The following is a 23,252-nucleotide window of genomic DNA, read 5'->3' on the forward strand; positions in this document are numbered from 1 at the left end:
ATTGACTAAATTAAAATTGTTGTGTCTAGAATAGAATCTTTTCGATTGACGTAATCAATTTTTCAATTCAAATCAATTAAAAAGCAACCGACTTCAACAATTAAATACATACATCGAGAAAAATTGTTTTTCACTGATTCTCAATCGTATCCACGATGTTTTCATTATCGCACTCGAATTTTCATATATTTGAATAGCCAAGTATCGTATCACTACTTTTGACGCACCCTATATAATCAAATTAATAGTGCAACGACCTTTCGTTATTAGTTTCGTTCAATATACATTTCTAGAAAAAATGAAACAAAAAAAAATATATTTTCTTTAATAGATTACCACAAGATAATGTATTTAGTGGTATAGTGTGTTTCTAAAGTATGAAAAAGTATATAGGGTGCATTTAAGTTCAAAAAAACATAATTAAACAGTTTATACGAGGTTAGTTTAAATGAAAAAGTATATAGGGTGCATTTAAGTTCAGAAAAATATAATTAAATAGAATATACGAGGTTAGTTTAAATGAAAAAGTATATAGGGTGCATTTAAGTTTAAAAAAACATAATTAAACAGTTTATACGAGGTTAGTTTAAATGAAAAAGTATATAGGGTGCATTTAAGTTCAGAAAAACATAATTAAATAGAATATACCAGGTTAGTTTAAGTGAAAAAGTATATAGGGTGCATTTAAGTTCAAAAAAACATAATTAAACAGTTTATACGAGGTTAGTTTAAATGAAAAAGTATATAGGGTGCATTTAAGTTCAGAAAAACATAATTAAATAGAATATACCAGGTTAGTTTAAGTGAAAAAGTATATAGGGTGCATTTAAGTTCAAAAAAACATAATTAAACAGTTTATACGAGGTTAGTTTAAATGAAAAAGTATATAGGGTGCATTTAAGTTCAGAAAAACATAATTAAATAGAATATACCAGGTTAGTTTAAGTGAAAAAGTATATAGGGTGCATTTAAGTTCAAAAAAACATAATTAAACAGAATATACCAGGTTAGTTTAAATGAAAAAGTATATAGGGTGCATTTAAGTTCAAAAAAACATAATTAAACAGAATATACCAGGTTAGTTTAAATGAAAAAGTATATAGGGTGCATTTAAGTTCAAAAAAACATAATTAAATAGTATATACGAGGTTAGTTTCAATGAAAAAGTATATAGGGTGCATTATTATGTTAAAATGACTTATTTAAATAGAATATACGAGGTTAGTTTAAATGAAAAAGTATATAGGGTGCATTTAAGTTCAGAAAAACATAATTAAATAGAATATACCAGGTTAGTTTAAGTGAAAAAGTATATAGGGTGCATTTAAGTTCAAAAAAACATAATTAAACAGAATATACCAGGTTAGTTTAAATGAAAAAGTATATAGGGTGCATTTAAGTTCAAAAAAACATAATTAAACAGTTTATACGAGGTTAGTTTAAATGAAAAAGTATATAGGGTGCATTTAAGTTCAAAAAAACATAATTAAACAGAATATACCAGGTTAGTTTAAGTGAAAAAGTATATAGGGTGCATTTAAGTTCAAAAAAACATAATTAAACAGAATATACCAGGTTAGTTTAAGTGAAAAAGTATATAGGGTGCATTTAAGTTCAAAAAAACATAATTAAACAGAATATACCAGGTTAGTTTAAATGAAAAAGTATATAGGGTGCATTTAAGTTCAAAAAAACATAATTAAACAGAATATACCAGGTTAGTTTAAATGAAAAAGTATATAGGGTGCATTTAAGTTCAAAAAAACATAATTAAATAGTATATACGAGGTTAGTTTCAATGAAAAAGTATATAGGGTGCATTATTATGTTAAAATGACTTATTTAAATAGAATATACGAGGTTAGTTTAAATGAAAAAGTATATAGGGTGCATTTAACTAGTATATACGAGGTTAGATTCAATAAAAAAGTAATTTTTGAATACTATAAATATTATACGGATATCGTTACCTCGTCCTTAACTTTTTTGTTTCTATTTTTAGTCCACAAAACGATTGGATTCAGTTCTTGAAAACTACCGCCTATTCTTTGTGTAATCGTTTTTATTTCGGATTTCTTAAGAGTCATTTTACAATTTCACATAGTAAATAACACGTAAACACGTTTACGACATCACTGACTTTATTATATTAAAAATGATACATATATATTACGAACGATAAAGTATTTAAGCTGAAAATAAATAATTTAATCGTTGTTAGTGTTCACACACGTTACCGCAAAATGAAAAAAAAATGGTGGAACGAAACATCATCATCTTTGAATCGCATAATTGTATAGGGTGATTCATAATGTGGAACGGTTTTATAGGCCAGTCAAATTAGACGACGACGAAATAATTAACAGTTAATTAAGTGACTCGCCCTGTATATTTTTTTACATATATACAACGTAATTTCGAATGAATGTTTATGAAATATTTTTTTATGAGTACGAGGTGAAGTAGAAAAGTTATTCGTTCGAATATCTGAATAAAACTTATTACGTAAAAAATAGTGTATGGCCGCCTATTCGAACGTACTTTATTCCTAATTCTGTTATCAATTAAAAAACAATAATAGTATGATAAAAAGTCCATACGTCAGCTTGTTTATTCATTGTTATATTCGAATGGCGACTAAAATCGTTTTTTTTTTAAATATTTCTCAATATTTTCAACAAGCGCAAGTATTTAGTTCGAATTTGTCATTTTTTTTTCGATCCAAAATCTACTGAAGCACATTCACAAATGACAGCACATCAAATAATACATCTAACACTAAATACGACGTTGCCACATCTACATCAAACTTACTTTCACTTTGGGTTTATCCAGATAAGTATACGAATGCTGAAAAACGAGATTAAGTTTATAAATTCGGCACACTCTATTTTTTCTACGTGATTCTATTATACAGGGTGTCAATTTGGATACTACATATACAGGGTGTTTAAAAAAAAAGAGGCGATCCCGTTGAAATCTATGAGAGTCAGATATAAAAACAAATTCATTGGATGTATCAGCTTCCAAAACATATTCTTTCGAAAAATTTTTTCTTTAAAGCCCTTTATCTTAAATACAGATGGCGTTGCGAGAATTTTTCTACCGAGTAAACCCCAAATTTTTTTTTGTTTGTTATCTATACTTGAGACAGGATTAATTTTTTTTTCAAACACCCTGTAGAAATAAATCGAGCTAATTTTGGAACGGTTTGTAGGTAGATGGATATTTCGTACGGGAGAAAATGGAAAAAGGATTTTTTTTTGTTCATAAGAGTTTGATGTAAAACTAGTTCCTTAGGTGTTCACATTTTATGATGTATCAGGGTTGCTACTTAAGTTGATGCTACAATTTCCCTTGTATCTCCCAAACCAACAAACTTATACATTTCTACATATACTCAATCCATTCAGGAACAATTCTTCTATAAACCATCAAACTTTCATGTATTCTTCCCCATTAGTTTTCAAGATACGGGCTGACAAAGTTTGCTGTTATTTTAAACCCATCGATTATATCATGATCCCACAATTTCCCTTGTATCTCCCAAACCAACAAACTTATACATTTCTACATATACTCAGTCCATTCAGGAACAATTCATCTATAACCCATCAAATTTTTATGTATTCTTCGCCATTAGTTTTCGAGATACGGTCTGACAAAGTTTGCTATTATTTCAAACCCATCGAATATATCTTGATCCCACAATTTCCCTTGTATTTCCCAAACCAACAAACTTATACATTTCTACATATACTCAATCCATTCAGGAACAATTCTTCTATAAACCTTCAAATTTTTATGTATTCTTCCACATTAGTTTTCGAGATACGGGCTGATAAAGTTTGCTGTTATTTCAAACCCATCGATTATATCATGATCCCACAATTTCCCTTGTATCTCCCAAACCAACAAACTTATACATTTCTACATATACTCAGTCCATTCAGGAACAATTCATCTATAACCCATCAAATTTTTATGTATTCTTCGCCATTAGTTTTCGAGATACGGTCTGACAAAGTTTGCTGTTATTTCAAACCCATCGATTATATCATGATCCCACAATTTCCCTTTTATCTCCCAAACCAACAAACTTATAGATTTCTACTTATACTTAGTCCATTCAGGAACAATTCTTCTATAAACCATCAAATTTTTATGTATTCTTCCCCATTAGTTTTCGAGATACGGGCTGATAAAGTTTGCTGTTATTTCAAACCCATCGAATATATCTTGATCCCACAATTTCCCTTGTATCTCCCAAACCAACAAACTTATAGATTTCTACTTATACTCAATCCATTCAGGAACAATTCTTCTATAAACCTTCAAATGTTTATGTATTCTTCCCCATTAGTTTTCGAGATACGGTCTGACAAAGTTTGCTATTATTTCAAACCCATCGATTATATCATGATCCCTCAATTTCCATTGTATCTCCCAAACCAACAAACTTATAGATTTCTACATATACTCAATCCATTCAGGAACAATTCTTCTAAAAACCTTCAAATTTTTATGTATTCTTCCCCATTAGTTTTCAAGATACGGGCTGACAAAGTTTGCTATTATTTTAAACCCATCGATTATATCATGATCCCATAATTTCCCTTGTATCTTCCAAACCAACAAACTTATAGATTTCTACTTATACTCAATCCATTCAGGAACAATTCTTCTATAAACCTTCAAATTTTCATGTATTCTTTCCCATTAGTTTTCGAGATTGGGACTGATAAAGTTTGCTGTTATTTCAAACCCATCGAATATATCTTGATCCCACAATTTCCCTTGTATCTCCCAAACCAACAAACTTATAGATTTCTACATATACTCAATCCATTCAGGAACAATTCTTCTATAAACCTTCAAATTTTTATGTATTCTTCCCCATTAGTTTTCAAGATACGGGCTGACAAAGTTTGCTATTATTTTAAACCCATCGATTATATCATGATCCCATAATTTCCCTTGTATCTTCCAAACCAACAAACTTATAGATTTCTACTTATACTCAATCCATTCGGGAACAATTCTTCTATAAACCTTCAAATTTTCATGTATTCTTTCCCATTAGTTTTCGAGATACGGGCTGATAAAGTTTGCTGTTATTTCAAACCCATCGAATATATCTTGATCCCACAATTTCCCTTGTATCTCCCAAACCAACAAACTTATAGATTTCTAAATATACTCTGTCGATTCAGGAACAATTCTTCTATAAACCATCAAATTTTTATGTATTCTTCCCCATTAGTTTTCGAGATACGGTCTGACAAAGTTTGCTATTATTTTAAACCCATCGATTATATCATGATCCCATAATTTCCCTTGTATCTCTCAAACCAACAAACTTATAGATTTCTAAATATACTCAGTCCATTCAGGAACAATTCTTCTGTAAACCATCAAATTTTTATGTATTCTTCCCCATTAGTTTTCGAGATACGGTCTGACAAAGTTTGCTATTATTTCAAACCCATCGATTATATCATGATCCCACAATTTCCCTTGTATCTCCCAAACCAACAAACTTATAGATTTCTACTTATACTCAGTCCATTCAGGAACAATTCTTCTATAAACCTTCAAATTTTCATGTATTCTTCCCCATTAGTTTTCGAGATACGGGCTGATAAAGTTTGCTGTTATTTCAAACTCATCGATTATATCATGATCCCACAATTTCCCTTGTATCTCCCAAACCAACAAACTTATAGATTTCTACTTATACTCAGTCCATTCAGGAACAATTCTTCTATAAACCTTCAAATTTTCATGTATTCTTCCCTATTAGTTTTCGAGATACGGTCTGACAAAGTTTGCTATTATTTTAAACCCATCGATTATATCATGATCCCACAATTTCCCTTGTATCTCCAAAACCAACAAACTTATAGATCTCTAAATATACTCAGTCCATTCAGGAACAATTCTTCTGTAAACCATCAAATTTTTATGTATTCTTCCCCATTAGTTTTCGAGATACGGTCTGACAAAGTTTGCTGTTATTTCAAACCCATCGAATATATCTTGATCCCACAATTTCCCTTGTATCTCCCAAACCAACAAACTTATAGATCTCTAAATATACTCAGTCCATTCAGGAACAATTCTTCTGTAAACCATCAAATTTTCATGTATTCTTTCCCATTAGTTTTCGAGATACGGGCTGATAAAGTTTGCTGTTATTTCAAACCCATCGAATATATCTTGATCCCACAATTTCCCTTGTATCTCCCAAACCAACAAACTTATAGATTTCTAAATATACTCTGTCGATTCAGGAACAATTCTTCTATAAACCATCAAATTTTTATGTATTCTTCCCCATTAGTTTTCGAGATACGGTCTGACAAAGTTTGCTATTATTTCAAACCCATCGATTATATCATGATCCCATAATTTCCCTTGTATCTCTCAAACCAACAAACTTATAGATTTCTAAATATACTCAGTCCATTCAGGAACAATTCTTCTGTAAACCATCAAATTTTTATGTATTCTTCCCCATTAGTTTTCGAGATACGGTCTGACAAAGTTTGCTATTATTTCAAACCCATCGATTATATCATGATCCCACAATTTCCCTTGTATCTCCCAAACCAACAAACTTATAGATTTCTACTTATACTCAGTCCATTCAGGAACAATTCTTCTATAAACCTTCAAATTTTCATGTATTCTTCCCCATTAGTTTTCGAGATACGGGCTGATAAAGTTTGCTGTTATTTCAAACCCATCGATTATATCATGATCCCACAATTTCCCTTGTATCTCCCAAACCAACAAACTTATAGATTTCTACTTATACTCAGTCCATTCAGGAACAATTCTTCTATAAACCTTCAAATTTTTATGTATTCTTCCCCATTAGTTTTCGAGATACGGGCTGATAAAGTTTGCTGTTATTTCAAACCCATCGATTATATCATGATCCCACAATTTCCCTTGTATCTCCCAAACCAACAAACTTATAGATTTCTACTTATACTCAGTCCATTCAGGAACAATTCTTCTATAAACCTTCAAATTTTCATGTATTCTTCCCTATTAGTTTTCGAGATACGGTCTGACAAAGTTTGCTATTATTTTAAACCCATCGATTATATCATGATCCCACAATTTCCCTTGTATCTCCAAAACCAACAAACTTATAGATCTCTAAATATACTCAGTCCATTCAGGAACAATTCTTCTGTAAACCTTCAAATTTTCATGTATTCTTCCCTATTAGTTTTCGAGATACGGTCTGACAAAGTTTGCTATTATTTTAAACCCATCAGATATATAATGATCCCATAATTTTCCTTGTATCTCAAAAACCATCAAACCTACGAATTTCTACATATGCTCACTGGATTCGGGAACAATGTTTTCATAAACCATCAAATTTTTTCGTCTCTCCCCCCACGAGTTTCTGAGAAAACAACGATGCTATGCGTTCGCGTTGCTTAATTCGACAATCCCTCAAAAAAAAAGCTTGTTGTTCAAGGAAATGCTAAAAAAATTCAATCGCGGTGCTACAAAAGGATCTACGTGTATGAACCCGAAACCAAATTTCAAATGAACTGTATAGGGTCTACCAAGAGAACCAAATCCAACTAAAATTGTCCATCCCCCGTACAATCCCAATGATTTCGTCTTAGTCCCGCAATTCAAAGATAAAAAACGAGGTCAACGTTTTTCAACACCCGAAGAAGCGGCTGCTGCGCTCAAATCAAATTTTTTAGAGGTACCTCAATCTGAATGGGGAAAATGCTTCGACAATCGGTTCAAACGCATATAAAAGTATAATGGAGGAATATTTCGAAAAACAATAAACGTATATCAAATTATGAATCTATGGATTTATTTGTGTCTAATTTAAGTAGCAACCCTGGTATTCAAGGTGTTTCTTAGCAGTAATACTAAAACATCGTTTCAAAATTGCACCTATCTCCCCTACTGACAAACGGTTTCCGTTCATAAATTCGATTTATTAATACTACTGCTGATTCATTAAATATTAATAATAAAAATTCAATGGCTTCGTAAAAATAAGTGCTTATTTTATAAACATCGATAATATATTTTTGAAAATTGTAATAATTTTCATGGGCGGAATTTAAAACTATTACGAAATTTCCAAACTCCCATAACCTGATGATTATTTTATTATTAACAAATATTTAATTTAATTCGTTCAGGTAATTAGCTGCGGTATAATATTTAACAATAATCGATTAACGTTACATAAAACTTAATTGTTATATACCGATTGTCCCAATCTCGAATACGAAGTATAGTTACGAGAAACAAATTTATACAAACGTGACGTCGATCGAGATATGAAAATTTTTATTTTTGAATTTGTAGATGGAGTGGTGGTTTTTTGAAATATTCTATTAACATTTCGAATGATTTATTATATCCTATAATTTCCCTTATATCTCAAAAACCATCAAACCTATGAATTTTTACATAGGCTCACTGGAATCAGAAACAATTCTTTTATAAACCATCAAATTTTCACGTGTTATTCTCCATTACTTTTCGAGATACAGGCTGATAAAGTTTGCTATTATTTTAAACCCATGGAATATATCATGATCCCATAATCTCCTTTGTATCTCCCAAACCAACAAACTTATACATTTCTACATATACTCAGTCCATTCAGGAACAAATCTTCTATAAACCATCAAATTTTTATGTATTCTTCGCCATTAGTTTTCGAGATACGGTCTGACAAAGTTTGCTATTATTTCAAACCCATCGAATATATCTTGATCCCACAATTTCCCTTGTATCTCCCAAACCAACAAACTTATAGATTTCTACATATACTCAGTCGATTCAGGAACAATTCTTCTATAAACCATCCAATATTCACGTGTTCTTCCCCATTAGTTTTCGAGATACGGTCTGACAAAGTTTGTTATTATTTCAAACCCATCGAATATATCATGATCCCACAATTTCCATTGTATCTCCCAAACTAACAAACTTATAGATTTCTACATATACTCAGTCCATTCAGGAATAATTCTTTCATAAACCATCCAATATTCACCTGTTCTTCCCCATTAGGTTTCGAGATATAAGCTGATAAAGTTTGCTATTATTTTAAACCTATGGATATATAATGATCCCATAATCTCCCTTGTATCTCCCAAACCATTCAACTTATAGATTTCTACATATATGCGGTCGATTCAGGAAAAATCTTTTTATATACCATTAAATTTTCACGTGTTATTCTCCATTATTTTTCGAGATACAGGCTGATAAAGTTTGCTATTATTTTAAACCCACCGATTATATCATGATCCCATAATTTTCCTTGTATCTCCCAAACCATCAAAGTTATAGTTTTCTATATATACTCAGTCGATTCAGGAACAATTCTTCTATAAACCATCAAATTTTTATATATTCTTCCCCATTAGTTTTCGAGATACGGGCTGATAAAGTTTGCTATTATTTCAAACCCAACGAATATATCATGATCCCATAATTTTCCTTGTATCTCCCAAACCATCAAAGTTATAGTTTTCTATATATACTCAGTCGATTCAGGAACAATTCTTCTATAAACCATCAAATTTTTATATATTCTTCCCCATTAGTTTTCGAGATACGGGCTGATAAAGTTTGCTATTATTTCAAACCCAACGAATATATCATGATCCCATAATTTTCCTTGTATCTCCCAAACCATAAAAGTTATAGATTTCTACATATACTCAGTCGATTCAGGAACAATTTTTTTATAAACCATTAAATTTTCACGTCTTCTTCCCTATTACTTTTCGAGATACAGGCTGATAAAGTTTGCTATTATTTTGAACCCATCAGATATATAATGATCCCATAATTTTCCTTGTATCTCCCAAACCATAAAAGTTATAGATTTCTACATATACTCAGTCGATTCAGGAACAATTCTTTTATAAACCATAAAATTTTCACGTCTTCTTCCCTATTACTTTTCGAGATACAGGCTGATAAAGTTTGCTATTATTTTGAACCCATCAGATATATAATGATCCCATAATTTCCCTTGTATCTCCCAAACCATTAAACTTATAGATTTCTACATATACGCAATCGATTCAGGAACAATTCTTTTATAAACCATAAAATTTTCACGTCTTCTTCCCTATTACTTTTCGAGATACAGGCTGATAAAGTTTGCTATTATTTTGAACCCATCAGATATATAATGATCCCATAATTTCCCTTGTATCTCCCAAACCATTAAACTTATAGATTTCTACATATACGCAATCGATTCAGGAACAATTCTTTTATAAACCATTAAATTTTCACGTCTTCTTCCCCATTAGTTTTCGAGATACAGGCTGATAAAGTTTGCTGTTATTTTACATACACATAAACAGCAATATCCCTACCATAGAAAAAGAAACAAGAATCAAAGCAAGACGAAAAGAAAATAGCAATAATGATAAAAAACCCACAAAAAGGACAGAAGCAGAAATTATGAAATAATATGTAAAAATCAGAGGAATACGAGGTTCGTTTATTATAAAATCTAGAACCATAATTTCACATCAAACCAAAAGCAAAGATATACGATTATGTTGCATACATTTATAAATTTCAATAAAGCGTACGACACAATTAACGTTCTAAATAAAACTTGAAACAACGTTGCCAAAGTTATCGTAATTTTACTCATTTGCACTCGCAATTTCGTATATTTCAGAAATTGTACATCGGGCAACGTTGGAACATGAAAATTTCATCAACAATGATTTAAAATCAATTATAGTTGATTGTATACGAGGACGCTACGGAAAATAATAGGAAATATGTTTTACATTAGGTTTTATTCGAACAACGTTGCCAAAGTTATCGTAATTTCACTGATTTATAAGAAACGATAATTTCGTTTAATTTTCAAATATTATACGAGGGATATTTAATGATTAAGAAATGTGGTCTTACCGTTTTTGTGTGCAACTTTGATTTCTTCATGCTGACTGCGCGTAATTTCACTGGACAGTACTGTTTCTACCATTGTTTCAGAGACCACCCTGTAGATGTGGCTCTGAAAACGAAAGAAAATCATCCGTGAACTAAAAGTTTTTCAACGGCATAATAGCGGAAATAATAACAAGTGCAGCACTGCCGGTTTTTTCGTAATAACGCCCGTGATTTTTTCTATAGAGGTTAGGAGAATAGATTATCGAAAAAATCATTTTTCGACCGCCAAATTTTGAGTTACTTTGAAGTAATACCAATAATTACGAGGATGGTACGAAATATTTGGAGAAACACGCAAAAAACGAACATTTCGTCAAAAAAATTGCACTTTCCAAGTTTTTTTGGATCATCCACGATCTCCGCCGGTTCCTCCATGATTATTACGAAATATATCACTGCAACGAACCAATAATTACGAGGGTGGTACGAAATATTGCGAGAAACACGCAAAAAACGAACTTTTCACCAAAAAAAATCGAACTTTCCAAGTTTTTTTGGATCATCCACGATCTCCGCCGGTTCCTTCATGAATATTACGAAATATACCACAGCAACGAACCAATAATTACGAGGGTGGTACGAAATATTTGGAGAAACACGCAAAAAAAACGAACATTTCACCAAAAAAATTGCACTTTTTAAGTTTTTTTGAGTCATTCACGATCTTCATCGGTTCCTCCATGAATATTACGAAATATATCACAACAACGAACCAATAATTACGAGGGTGGTACGAAATATTGCGAGAAACACGCAAAAAACGAACTTTTCACCAAAAAAATCGAACTTTCCAAGTTTTTTTGGATCATCCACGATCTCCGTTGGTTCCTCCATGAATATTACGAAATATATCCCAACAACGAACCAATAATTACGAGGGTGGTACGAAATATTGGGAGAAACACGCAAAAAAACGAACTTTTCGTCAAAAAAATCGCGCTTTCCAAGTTTTTTTGGATCATCCACGATCTCCATTGGTTCCTCCATGAATATTACGAAATATATCACAGCAACGAACCAATAATTACGAGGGTGGTACGAAATATTGCGAGAAACACGCAAAAAAACGAACTTTTCGTCAAAAAAATTGCACTTTTTAAGTTTTTTTGGATCATCCACGATCTCCGTTGGTTCCTCCATGAATATTACGAAATATATCACAGCAACGAACCAATAATTACGAGGGCGGTACGAAATATTGGGAGAAACACGCAAAAAACGAACTTTTCACCAAAAAAATTGCACTTTTTAAGTTTTTTTGGATCATCCACGATCTCCATTGGTTCCTCCATGAATATTACGAAATATATCACAGCAACGAACCAATAATTACGAGGGCGGTACGAAATATTGGGAGAAACACGCAAAAAACGAACTTTTCACCAAAAAAATTGCACTTTTTAAGTTTTTTTGGATCATCCACGATCTCCGTTGGTTCCTCCATGAATATTACGAAATATATCACAGCAACGAACCAATAATTACGAGGGCGGTACGAAATATTGGGAGAAACACGCAAAAAACGAACTTTTCACCAAAAAAATTGCACTTTTTAAGTTTTTTTGGATCATCCACGATCTCCGTTGGTTCCTCCATGAATATTACGAAATATATCACAGCAACGAACCAATAATTACGAGGGTGGTACGAAATATTGCGAGAAACACGCAAAAAAACGAACTTTTCGTCAAAAAAATTGCACTTTTTAAGTTTTTTTGGATCATCCACGATCTCCGTTGGTTCCTCCATGAATATTACGAAATATATCACAGCAACGAACCAATAATTACGAGGGCGGTACGAAATATTGGGAGAAACACGCAAAAAACGAACTTTTCACCAAAAAAATTGCACTTTTTAAGTTTTTTTGGATCATCCACGATCTCCGTTGGTTCCTCCATGAATATTACGAAATATATCACAGCAACGAACCAATAATTACGAGGGTGGTACGAAATATTGCGAGAAACACGCAAAAAACGAACTTTTCGTCAAAAAAATCGCGCTTTCCAAGTTTTTTTGGATCATCCACGATCTCCGTTGGTTCCTCCATGAATATTTCGAAATATATCCCAACAACGAACCAATAATTACGAGGGTGGTACGAAATATTGGGAGAAACACGCAAAAAAAACGAACTTTTCATCAAAGAAATGGCAATTTTCCAAGTGGCATCATATTTGGCAACCATCGATTTTTTCTTAATCACGAGGATCAAAAATAAATTTCGAGGTCAACGTTTTTTTACGCCTGAAGAAGAGGTTGATGCGCGCAAATCGCGTGTTTTTGAGCTCCCTCAATCGGAATGGAAAAAATGATTTTAATGGAGAATATTTTGAAAAATAATAAAACCACATACAATTATGTTTATTTGTCTGCCTCAAAACTTCGTATAATTCATAAAAATAGACCATAGTAGATCAAAAATATTGAGATCTTGGCATATACAGGGTTGTGAAATAGTGAAACATACCTTGAGGCATTTGAAACAGTGTAATTCTGTTTTAAATTCATTGAAATATATCAAATATTAACAAAATTACCTTTAAACCACTAAATCCGATATTTATGATAACTAAAAAAGGTCACATCGAAATCGTTCGTACGTCGAAAGTGATAAACACAAATCACTGTCCTCTCATTGAATATGACCTTAACTATTATTATATTTGTACAACAAATTATACTGAATCTGATAATATATTTGGCAATTGATTCTATCCTATTCGTTTGGCAAGTTTTGAACAAACGTATTTTACGCATACAGTGTGGGTTTCAAAAGCGGATCGCGTAAATTATGGAAACGATTTGAAATATTTCAAAAATAGAAAATCAACCATTTTTTTTCTGGTAATTAACTGAGCGTATTATACTTTTTGAAAATACACTACCAGTCGAAAGTTTTTGCTCGCCCCCTTCAATAAATTTCAAAATAAAACATTTCAAAACAAATTTCTCTTTAATATTGTCAAGCTAAGGTCGAATCGATGTTTTACAAACCAAAATTTCTTTATTTTGTACGAGCTCATCCGGTGGAAGTCGGCCATCTTTGAAAATATTCTAATTAAAAAGATCGTATCCGAAAACCCAAACGTAGAAATTTTCACGATTTTACTTTAAATATTTTGCCATATATACAGATAGTTTTAACTCGTCGTGGGACATCCTGTAAAACCCTAATTTGCAATAGTCAAATTTTTTACAAAAAAATTAATAACTCAAAAAGTATCAATTTTTCGAAAAAAGTTTTTAGACAAAATCATACTAAAATTTTACGTAGATTTCAAAACTGTATTAATATACAGGGTGTTTAATTGAAAAAAACAAAGTTACAGTCGACTTCCGGTTCTACCGGAAGTCGGCCATATTTGAAAATTCTCTAGTTAAAAAGATCGTATCCGAAAACCCAAACGTAGAAATTTTCACGATTTTACTATAAGTATTTTGCCATATATACAGATAGGGGACACGCTGTAAAGCCCTAATTTGCAATAGTCAAATTTTTTACAAAAAAATTAATAAACCAAACAGTATACATTTTTCTAAAAATGTTTTTGGACAAAATTATAATAAAATTTAACGTAGATTTCAAAACTGTATTAATATACAGAGTGTTTGATTGAAAAAAAACAAAGTTACAGTCAGAACCGGAAGTCGGCCATCTTTGAAAATATTTTAGTTAAAAAGATCGTATCAGAAAACGTAGAAGTTTTCACGATTTTACTATAAGTATTTTGCCATATATCCAAATAGTTTTAACTCGTCGTGGGACATCCTGTATAGCCCTGTCCGACTATTTTTTGTACGCAAAACTAAATATCCATTTGAGAGGTAAAATATTTAACATTTAACGAGAAACATGATGAAAATTGTCACAGTTTTTTTTTTAATTTATGACTTTTCTTTCTAAACCAGGCCAAGAACTGATTTAAATCAAGTTTTCCAAGCTAAAATCTCGTGAAAATTCATTTTAGTACGAAACTACGTACGATTTAAAGAATTTCGATTCTTGATATTTTCCGTTATAAGCATCACACCACGTGGAACCTTCAAAAACATTTAGCAACCGAATGAAAGATATTTTTTACCTTCAGATGAAAAATTTGTTTGTATCTGATTGATGGAAACTTGAATAAATACAGTAAATTTTGAAACTGATTGATTTTTACATAAATATATAAATATATTTAATTGCGAAGTTCTGACGCAACCGAAATATGTGAAAATCAAATACAAGCACGCCAATTAAATGTTTTAAAAAAAATCGCGTTGAATATTAGTTTTACGACATTTTTTGGGTAAAAAAAAACATCAACCCCATTTCTATTACCAAAAATTTCTTATTCTAAGAACAGGACATTATATTGGCTTCAAAATTATATAAAATATTGTAATATTTCTTAATCTCACAGTTCAACAATATGTTACGATCGTTTTTACGCTTGTTAGGGGTAACTTGCCCTTATAAAAGCTTATTTACCCCACCCGCCATTTTCAGAAGACTTAAGGTAACTAACTTTGGTCCGAAAACATAAGCTACTAGCCCCAAAAGCTAAACTTTTGTCTGCTCATTTTGCCCTGCCAACTTCACTATTTATTTTTCTCTAATTCTAACGAAAATTCTACTAGAATTGGCAACGTCTTCCAAATTGACGTCAATTTAACCGTTATATAAAATTGCACGTCTCCTCGTTTCAAAAATTACTTTCAATTAGTACAAATAAATCTAATATGAAAAAATTTCATAACCTCACTTTATTACACATTAAACGTCTCGTATTCAAATTCAGAAGCAATAAAAAACGTTCAGGTGTTCAGTTAATGACCTGTACTAAAAAAAATAATTCACTTGACATTTTACCTTGTTATTGCTAGATAAGGTTATTTACAATATAAAAACCCGTAGTGAATAATCTAGGCCTTCATGAGGTACAAATATGTTCATTATTTAATTTATTTTTATGTCATACTTATACTTTTTAAGGTATAAACTAAAAATATGATGAATAAAAAACAAGCAACTGCAGTAAAAAACTTATTTATGTACCTCGTATATAAGAAATTTAATTATATCCAAATAAATATCATTGTTACGATAAATTTATTTTCTACTAAATTTTAGGACAATCTATATATATGATTCAAATATAGAAACAATACATAACCTCATTTTTTAATTTTATATAAAATCATTCACTATAAATCAAAATATTAAAAACAAATGAGTAAAAAACTGTTTCACTGGTTTTATGATACACGTTTTTTTTATTTAACTATATAAAGACTTAAATTTAAAACTTTTAAAAAGAAAATTTAGCAAACGCATATAATGATGACATAAACTATTCTTTTTTTTTTATTAGATGTAAATGATTTATTCAATAAATCTCGTAATTACCTAGGCATGCGATATTAAACACAAAATTTCTTCAAAAACAAACTCATGCACTATATTTTGACCACAACATTAACGCGATTTTCAGCAGACTGACTGGATCGTTTACGTTCGTTTTTGCAGAAGCTGAATCGGAACAGTTCGGGCGAATTTGTTGCTTCGCACGTGATGGTTACGTAGAGGTGGGAATAAATTTTATAAAAATTCAATCGCCGTTCTAAAATAACAGTAACGTAATACAAATACTATCGAAAAATTTTTACTGATTCTAATAAAACGAGTTTTTTTTTATTCATATACAGACTTGAATCTGAAACTTTAAAAAAGAGAATATAATGATGACATAAGCTATTTCATTTTTTTCTATTAGATGTAAATAGTTTATTCAATAAATCTCGTATTTACCAAGGAATGCAATATTAAACAGAAAATTTCTTCAAAAACAAACTCATCGTTTTTATTACAATATCAACGCAATTTTCAGCAGACTGACTAGATCGTTTACGTTCGTTTTTGAAGAAGCTGAATCGGAACAGTTCGGGCGAATTTGTTGCTTCTCACGTGGTTACGTAGAGATGGGGAAATTTTTATAAAAATTAAATCGCTTTTCAAAATAACGGTAACGTAAAACAAAAACAATAAAAAATGTTATAGAAAATAATATATTGAAAGTATGTAGAATGTTAGTGCAGGTATATCATTATTGTGTACAAAATGTGGTAATGAGCCATCGTCAGACAGTTTCCTGGATTTGCTGAAAATCCTTTGCTGGGTACTCTAAGGCAGATAGACTTACTATGTACATAAAAAACAAAGGATATATGGTCGAATAGAAAGCGTATTCAAAGCGTCGTTCCAAAATAACTACCGCAGCGTCTACCTCCACCTCGACGTGATTTACAACCCATACGGTTATATAGATCCGAATGGACGGTGTTGTATACAGGAGTAACTCCCTTGGAGCTTCCGGCTTAACGTGCCGATTTATTCGAATTCAACGACGTCCATAAAATATTTTCGATGACCTTCGATATCCAAAATGCGGTATTTCAAAATCGTTATAGATAAACTCGCAATAAAATAATTTGTTAAAAGTTTCAGTGTTAGAATATTATGAATGTTATTGGTAGGTTAGTACTTATTGAAAGTTATTAGTATAAAAAAATTCTTATCAAAATTAACAGGTAGTGAGTCATGAGTAGATTTTTTTAACGATAAGTGATTAAAGCAGATAAAAAGTTCGTAATAAACAATGGGATTAAGCGATTTAAGTTTTATAATACAAGGTCTTATCATGAAATTATAGTGGAATGATTAAAAGTTTTTCTAATCGGTACTTACAGGGTGAAACGAATTAAATATTTTATTACGTTATTACGTTTTGGTAAAACAAAACGGACGTGATCGGTGTAAATCGTTATAGTACAAGAAATTAAGTACAAAACCGGGTGAAACCTAGAAATTTATCAACTATTTCTATTCTAATTTATCTACGAGGTACCTGGTGCCCAAGGTGGAGGACATCTACGTCGTCTAGTGGATTATCATGGAAATATAAACATTATATATACATGATGATGAATTTCAGGTTATTTTTATCAAAAATGAGTGAAAAAACAATTCAATGTTCATTTTTTTTGCTGCATTATAAATCTGTTTGATCATTTTCATCGCCTTTCATTTCTTTCTCTCGAATAGAATGCAATTTACATGCTTTATTTCCTCAACTACAATCTTTTAGGTTAATGTCAACAATGGATGCTATCAAAACAACTAAAGCAATTGTCAGAAAACGAATGGAAGAAAAATTGGCATCACTATCATTACAAGAAAAACAAAAACAATCTAAAATCGTTAGAGAAAAGGTATGAAAAAATTAATAATTATTATTTATTGTGAGTGATGATCCACCCCGTATATTTTTTGTTATTAAAATACCTTTTTTCACAAATGATTAGAGTCTTTTTGATTAAATTCATACTAATCAATCATATTGATATATAATAAGTCCTTTATAATCCTTTTATTAAAATAATAAATCCTTAAAACGACGTAAATTAATCAGCGGATTAAGTAGGAAGTTTTTTTACCAACGAAAAGATTCCTGTAACCGCCATGTTCCAATAATAGGCGAAATATGTTACGATTAAATACATGGAAAAGAAAATAAAATTGAAAAAAAAAAATATAATTCATTGTTTTGGTGATTTATCCTGTATAAATTTCAATATAACACCCTTATTTAATATCAGAATTTATTGAAGTAATCAGCACCATCTAGTAATCTAGTATAAAAGTGTATAAAAATATCTCGTTAATTTCTACTATTACTTGGGGTATTAGTTAGTAGATGGCAGCACAAAATAAAAATATTTATTAATATATTTCGAACAGAATTGATTTAATAACAAAATATTATTTCGAAATTGGATCAATAATGGAACAAATTTTATTTTTATACGAGGTTATATCATTATTTAATGAATTACGTAATATTTACACGGAAAAAAGTCTTTCATACTTCATTTCAGTTTTTATATTGATTAGTAGGTGGCAGCACAGCATTACAACGTCTTTCACTTGTTTTTAGTGGAAAACAAAATGTTTTGGAATTGAATCATTCCAAATTATTTTGCTTCTATTATTAGAAACACTTTGTATATGTTTTTTTCACTTGTTTCTAGAAATTTATCATATTAATCACGCACCATCTATTATTATACGCGAAAATATAGAAGGGATCTTATTAGAGCTTCTGTCTCTATGTTTAATATACTAGTAGATGGCGCAATGTCAAAAAGTATAATTTATTGAAAACTCAAAATTTAAACAATTATTTGGTATCAAAATATATAATAAATAATCAGATATGACTTATCTCCAATATGAAACAATGATTTTTTTTTAAATTTCAATTTGTTTTATAAAATAAAAATCGCGCCATCTATGATTGTACGTCAACATAAAGAAGGGACCTTCTTACAGGTTTACCACTACTGCTACCGTGCTTTTTATACTAGTTAGTAGATGGCGACACATTATAAAAAACATATTTTATTTTAAACTCAAAATTTAAACAATAATTGTATAACAAAATATATTATCTGAATCAAATTAATTCTATTTAACTAATTTTTACATGAAACGATTATAATTTTTCACTTTTTTCCATATAATTAATAAAATAGCGCCATCTATGGTCATACTTGAATAAACAAAAGCGTTGAATTATATAATTACAGCTTTCACTTAGTTTTTTTTGCTTAATATTCTAGTTAATAGATGGCGGCATGATATGAAAACGTATTTTTATCAAAAATTTGAATTTAAAAAAATGATTTGATAATAAAATATATTATTCGAATTGAATTAATTTGAATAAAATCCTTTTTGTTTTGAACGGTATGTTTTACATTCTTTTTAAATATTTTGAAGTTTATAACATTACTGTAGCGCCATCTATTATCGAGGTAAACATATGGGTATATAGTAATCGTTATAATTAAAAGGTGGCAGCACAGTGTAATAACATCCATTTCCCATATATCTATCAATAATTTTGTGACTTAATTAGACAAATTACTATGAAAAAAAAAACATTTTTTCAGCTCTTTCAATTAGACGCTTTCAAAAATTCAAAAAACGTCTCCATTTTTTTGAGTATGAACTCGGAAATAGACACCGAACCAATAGTTAGAAAAATTTTTGATTCTAATAAAAGATGCTTCGTTCCCAGGTGAGTGTAGTGCTAAAAGCGCTGTTGCGCGATTGCACCGCGAATCCTAGATTCAGGGAAACTTTCTCGACGATCATTTTTAGGTATAATAAAAAAATTATGGAAATGGTGGAGCTGTATTCCATGGAAGATTGGTCGACGTTACCTGTTACTAAATGGAATATAAAGCAACCTTCATTCGAAGATGGAAGAATTAATGCTCTAGATACAGGTATAGTCAGAATCTTCGTAATTTCGTTGAATATGATTTTTAATCATTCTACTCAGGTTTGGACTTGATTATTTTACCGGGGGTGGCGTTTACCAGGGAAGGAGATAGACTGGGGCACGGTGGTGGATATTACGATAAATTTTTGGATGTAATTTGTAAAGAACAACCCATACCACCAATATTAATAGCTTTAGCTTTCGAAGAACAAGTTTTAGATAGTTTACCTACTGAAAAAAATGATTATAAGGTTGATAAAGTTCTTTTTGTAGATTGAATGATTTATATGAATAAATTAATATTTTTCGTATCGATTTTGGGTTATTTATGGTTGTAGAAACATAGAAATTGGTTTGAAGAATAGTATTTTAATGATAGTAATCTGTAATATCGCTAAAGGGTTCCTCTCAATTCAATTAAGGGTCTTAAAGACATTACGAGATATATAATCTTGTTCCGAAGACCCAGAATCGAATTTGTATTGGAATTTCGTAATATCCTGCTTCTCACTACGTTTTCTGAAACTAAAAGGCAATTTTTTTCAGATTTTACAATATATATTCAATTTGGACACTTTTCTCTGTAGGAAAATCACTTTTCTCAACTGGTTATCAAGGATTTTCATTTAGTAACAGAATCGATCTTATAGTCAAGCTTTTCGTCGATCAATTTTCTTATTATTTCTCTTTAAAACATAATGAGGCAATTTATTTGAGCCACTTCACTATTATGTCAAATTTGGACACTTTTCTCTATAGGAAAATCACTTTTCTCAATTGGTTTTCAACGATTTTCATTCAGTAACAGAATCGATCTTATAGTCAAGCTTTTCGTCGAACAATTCCCTTATTATTTCCATTTAAAACATATTGAGGCAATTTATTTGAGCCACTTCACTATTATGTCAAATTTGGACACTTTTCTCTATAGGAAAATCACTTTTCTCAATTGGTTTTCAACGATTTTCATTCAGTAACAGAATCGATCTTATAGTCAAGCTTTTCGTCGAACAATTCCCTTATTATTTCCATTTAAAACATATTGAGGCAATTTATTTGAGCCACTTCACTATTATGTCAAATTTGGACACTTTTCTCTATAGGAAAATCACTTTTCTCAATTGGTTATCAACGATTTTCATTCAGTAACAGAATCGATCTTATAGTCAAGCTTTTCGTCGAACAATTCCCTTATTATTTCCACTTAAAACATATTGAGGCAATTTATTTGAGCCAATTCACTATTATTTCAAATTTGGACACTTTTCTCTATAGGAAAATCACTTTTCTCAACTGGTTATCAAGGATTTTCATTTAGTAACAGAATAGATCTTATAGTCAAGCGTTTCGTCGAACAATTCCCTTATTATCTCTCATTAAAACATATTGAGTCAATTTATTTGAGCCAGTTCACTATGATTTCAAATTTGGACACTTTTCTCTATAAGAAAATCACTTTTCTCAACTGGTTATCGACGATTTTCATTTAGTAACAGAATCGATCTTATAGTCAAGTTTTTGGTCGATCAATTCTCTTATTATTCCTCTTTAAAACGTATTGAGGCAATTTATTTGAGCCAGTTCACTATTATGTCAAATTTGAACACTTTTCTCTGTAGGAAAATCACTTTTTTCAACTGGTTATCAACGATTTTCATTTAGTAACATAATAGATCTTATAGTCAAGCTTTTCGTCGAACAGTTCCCTTATTATCTCCTGTTAAAACATATTGAGGCAATTTATTTGAGCCAGTTCACTATGATTTCAAATTTGGACACTTTTCTCTATAGGAAAATCACTTTTCTCAACTGGTTATCAACGATTTTCATTTAGTAACAGAATAAATCTTATAGTCAAGTTTTTGGTCGATCAATTCTCTTATTATTCCTTTTTAAAACGTATTGAGGCAATTTATTTGAGCCAATTCACTATTATTTCAAATTTGGACACTTTTCTCTATAGGAAAATCACTTTTCTCAACTGGTTATCAACGATTTTCATTTAGTAACAGAATAAATCTTATAGTCAAGTTTTTGGTCGATCAATTCTCTTATTATTCCTTTTTAAAACGTATTGAGGCAATTTATTTGAGCCAATTCACTATTATTTCAAATTTGGACACTTTTCTCTGTAGGAAAATCACTTTTCTCAACTGGTTATCGACGATTTTCATTTAGTAACAGAATCGATCTTATAGTCAAGTTTTTGGTCGATCAATTCTCTTATTATTCCTCTTTAAAACGTATTGAGGCAATTTATTTGAGCCAATTCACTATGATTTCAAATTTGGACACTTTTCTCTAAAGGAAAATCACTTTTTTCAACTGGTTATCAACGATTTTCATTTAGTAACAGAATAGATCTTATAGTCAAGCTTTTTGTCGAACAGTTCCCTTATCATCTCCTGTTAAAACATATTGAGGCAATTTATTTGAGCCACTTCACTATTATGTCAAATTTGGACACTTTTCTCTATAGGAAAATCACTTTTCTCAATTGGTTTTCAACGATTTTCATTCAGTAACAGAATCGATCTTATAGTCAAGCTTTTCGTCGAACAATTCCCTTATTATTTCCACTTAAAACATATTGAGGCAATTTATTTGAGCCAATTCACTATTATTTCAAATTTGGACACTTTTCTCTATAGGAAAATCACTTTTCTCAACTGGTTATCAAGGATTTTCATTTAGTAACAGAATAGATCTTATAGTCAAGCGTTTCGTCGAACAATTCCCTTATTATCTCTCATTAAAACATATTGAGTCAATTTATTTGAGCCAGTTCACTATGATTTCAAATTTGGACACTTTTCTCTGTAGGAAAATCACTTTTCTCAACGGCTGCCTTCTTGAAACACAATTAACGATACACCCGAACTTTTCGTCGTATTATTCCCCCTTTCATACGCAAAG

The 23,252-nt window shown here is 30.6% G+C and overlaps 2 protein-coding genes across 54 annotated transcripts in view; one reads left to right on the plus strand and one right to left on the minus strand.

The window, feature by feature from the left end:
* Window positions 1-16,531, minus strand: part of LOC130899050 (transient receptor potential cation channel trpm) — a 57,052-nt gene extending 40,521 nt beyond the window's left edge. For 12 of the 50 annotated variants that reach the window (XM_057808777.1, XM_057808757.1, XM_057808746.1 and 9 more), the window contains exons 1-3: window positions 16,397-16,495; window positions 10,960-11,062; window positions 2,815-2,850 (exon numbers count right to left, since the gene is read on the minus strand). In XM_057808777.1, the coding sequence (XP_057664760.1) occupies window positions 2,815-2,850; window positions 10,960-10,989 (66 nt within the window). In that variant the 5' untranslated portion in view covers window positions 10,990-11,062; window positions 16,397-16,495. Of the gene's footprint in view, window positions 1-1,970; window positions 2,255-2,814; window positions 2,851-10,959; window positions 11,063-13,541; window positions 13,696-16,396 lie in introns of those variants that run through there. The other 38 variants (XM_057808780.1, XM_057808753.1, XM_057808776.1 and 35 more) reach the window with 12 other exon arrangements.
* An 819-nt stretch (window positions 16,532-17,350) lies between these two features.
* LOC130899055 (5-formyltetrahydrofolate cyclo-ligase) lies at window positions 17,351-21,673 on the plus strand. Of its 4 annotated transcripts, none has more exons than XM_057808783.1 (5): window positions 17,351-17,523; window positions 18,135-18,258; window positions 20,002-20,129; window positions 20,213-20,340; window positions 20,397-21,673. In XM_057808783.1, exons 1-5 carry the CDS (start codon window positions 17,507-17,509, stop codon window positions 20,612-20,614), a joined length of 615 nt encoding a protein of 204 aa, XP_057664766.1. In that variant the 5' UTR covers window positions 17,351-17,506; the 3' UTR covers window positions 20,615-21,673. The 4 variants fall into 4 exon arrangements, with proteins under 4 accessions (XP_057664766.1, XP_057664768.1, XP_057664767.1 ...); XM_057808785.1 differs by having other exon boundaries at window positions 17,351-17,519; XM_057808784.1 differs by lacking the exon at window positions 17,351-17,523 and adding an exon at window positions 17,530-17,981.
* Window positions 21,674-23,252: the final 1,579 nt, after the last annotated feature.

The sequence above is a fragment of the Diorhabda carinulata genome, chromosome 10 (assembly GCF_026250575.1).
Source record: "Diorhabda carinulata isolate Delta chromosome 10, icDioCari1.1, whole genome shotgun sequence".
Lineage (NCBI taxonomy): Eukaryota > Metazoa > Arthropoda > Insecta > Coleoptera > Chrysomelidae > Diorhabda > Diorhabda carinulata.

Coding starts and splice junctions, on each gene's coding strand:
- LOC130899055 (XM_057808783.1), top strand. Junction 18,259..20,001: donor CTAAAATCGTTAGAGAAAAG/GTATGAAAAAAT, acceptor ACATTTTTTCAG/CTCTTTCAATTAGACGCTTT. Junction 20,130..20,212: donor AAAAGATGCTTCGTTCCCAG/GTGAGTGTAGTG, acceptor GATCATTTTTAG/GTATAATAAAAAAATTATGG.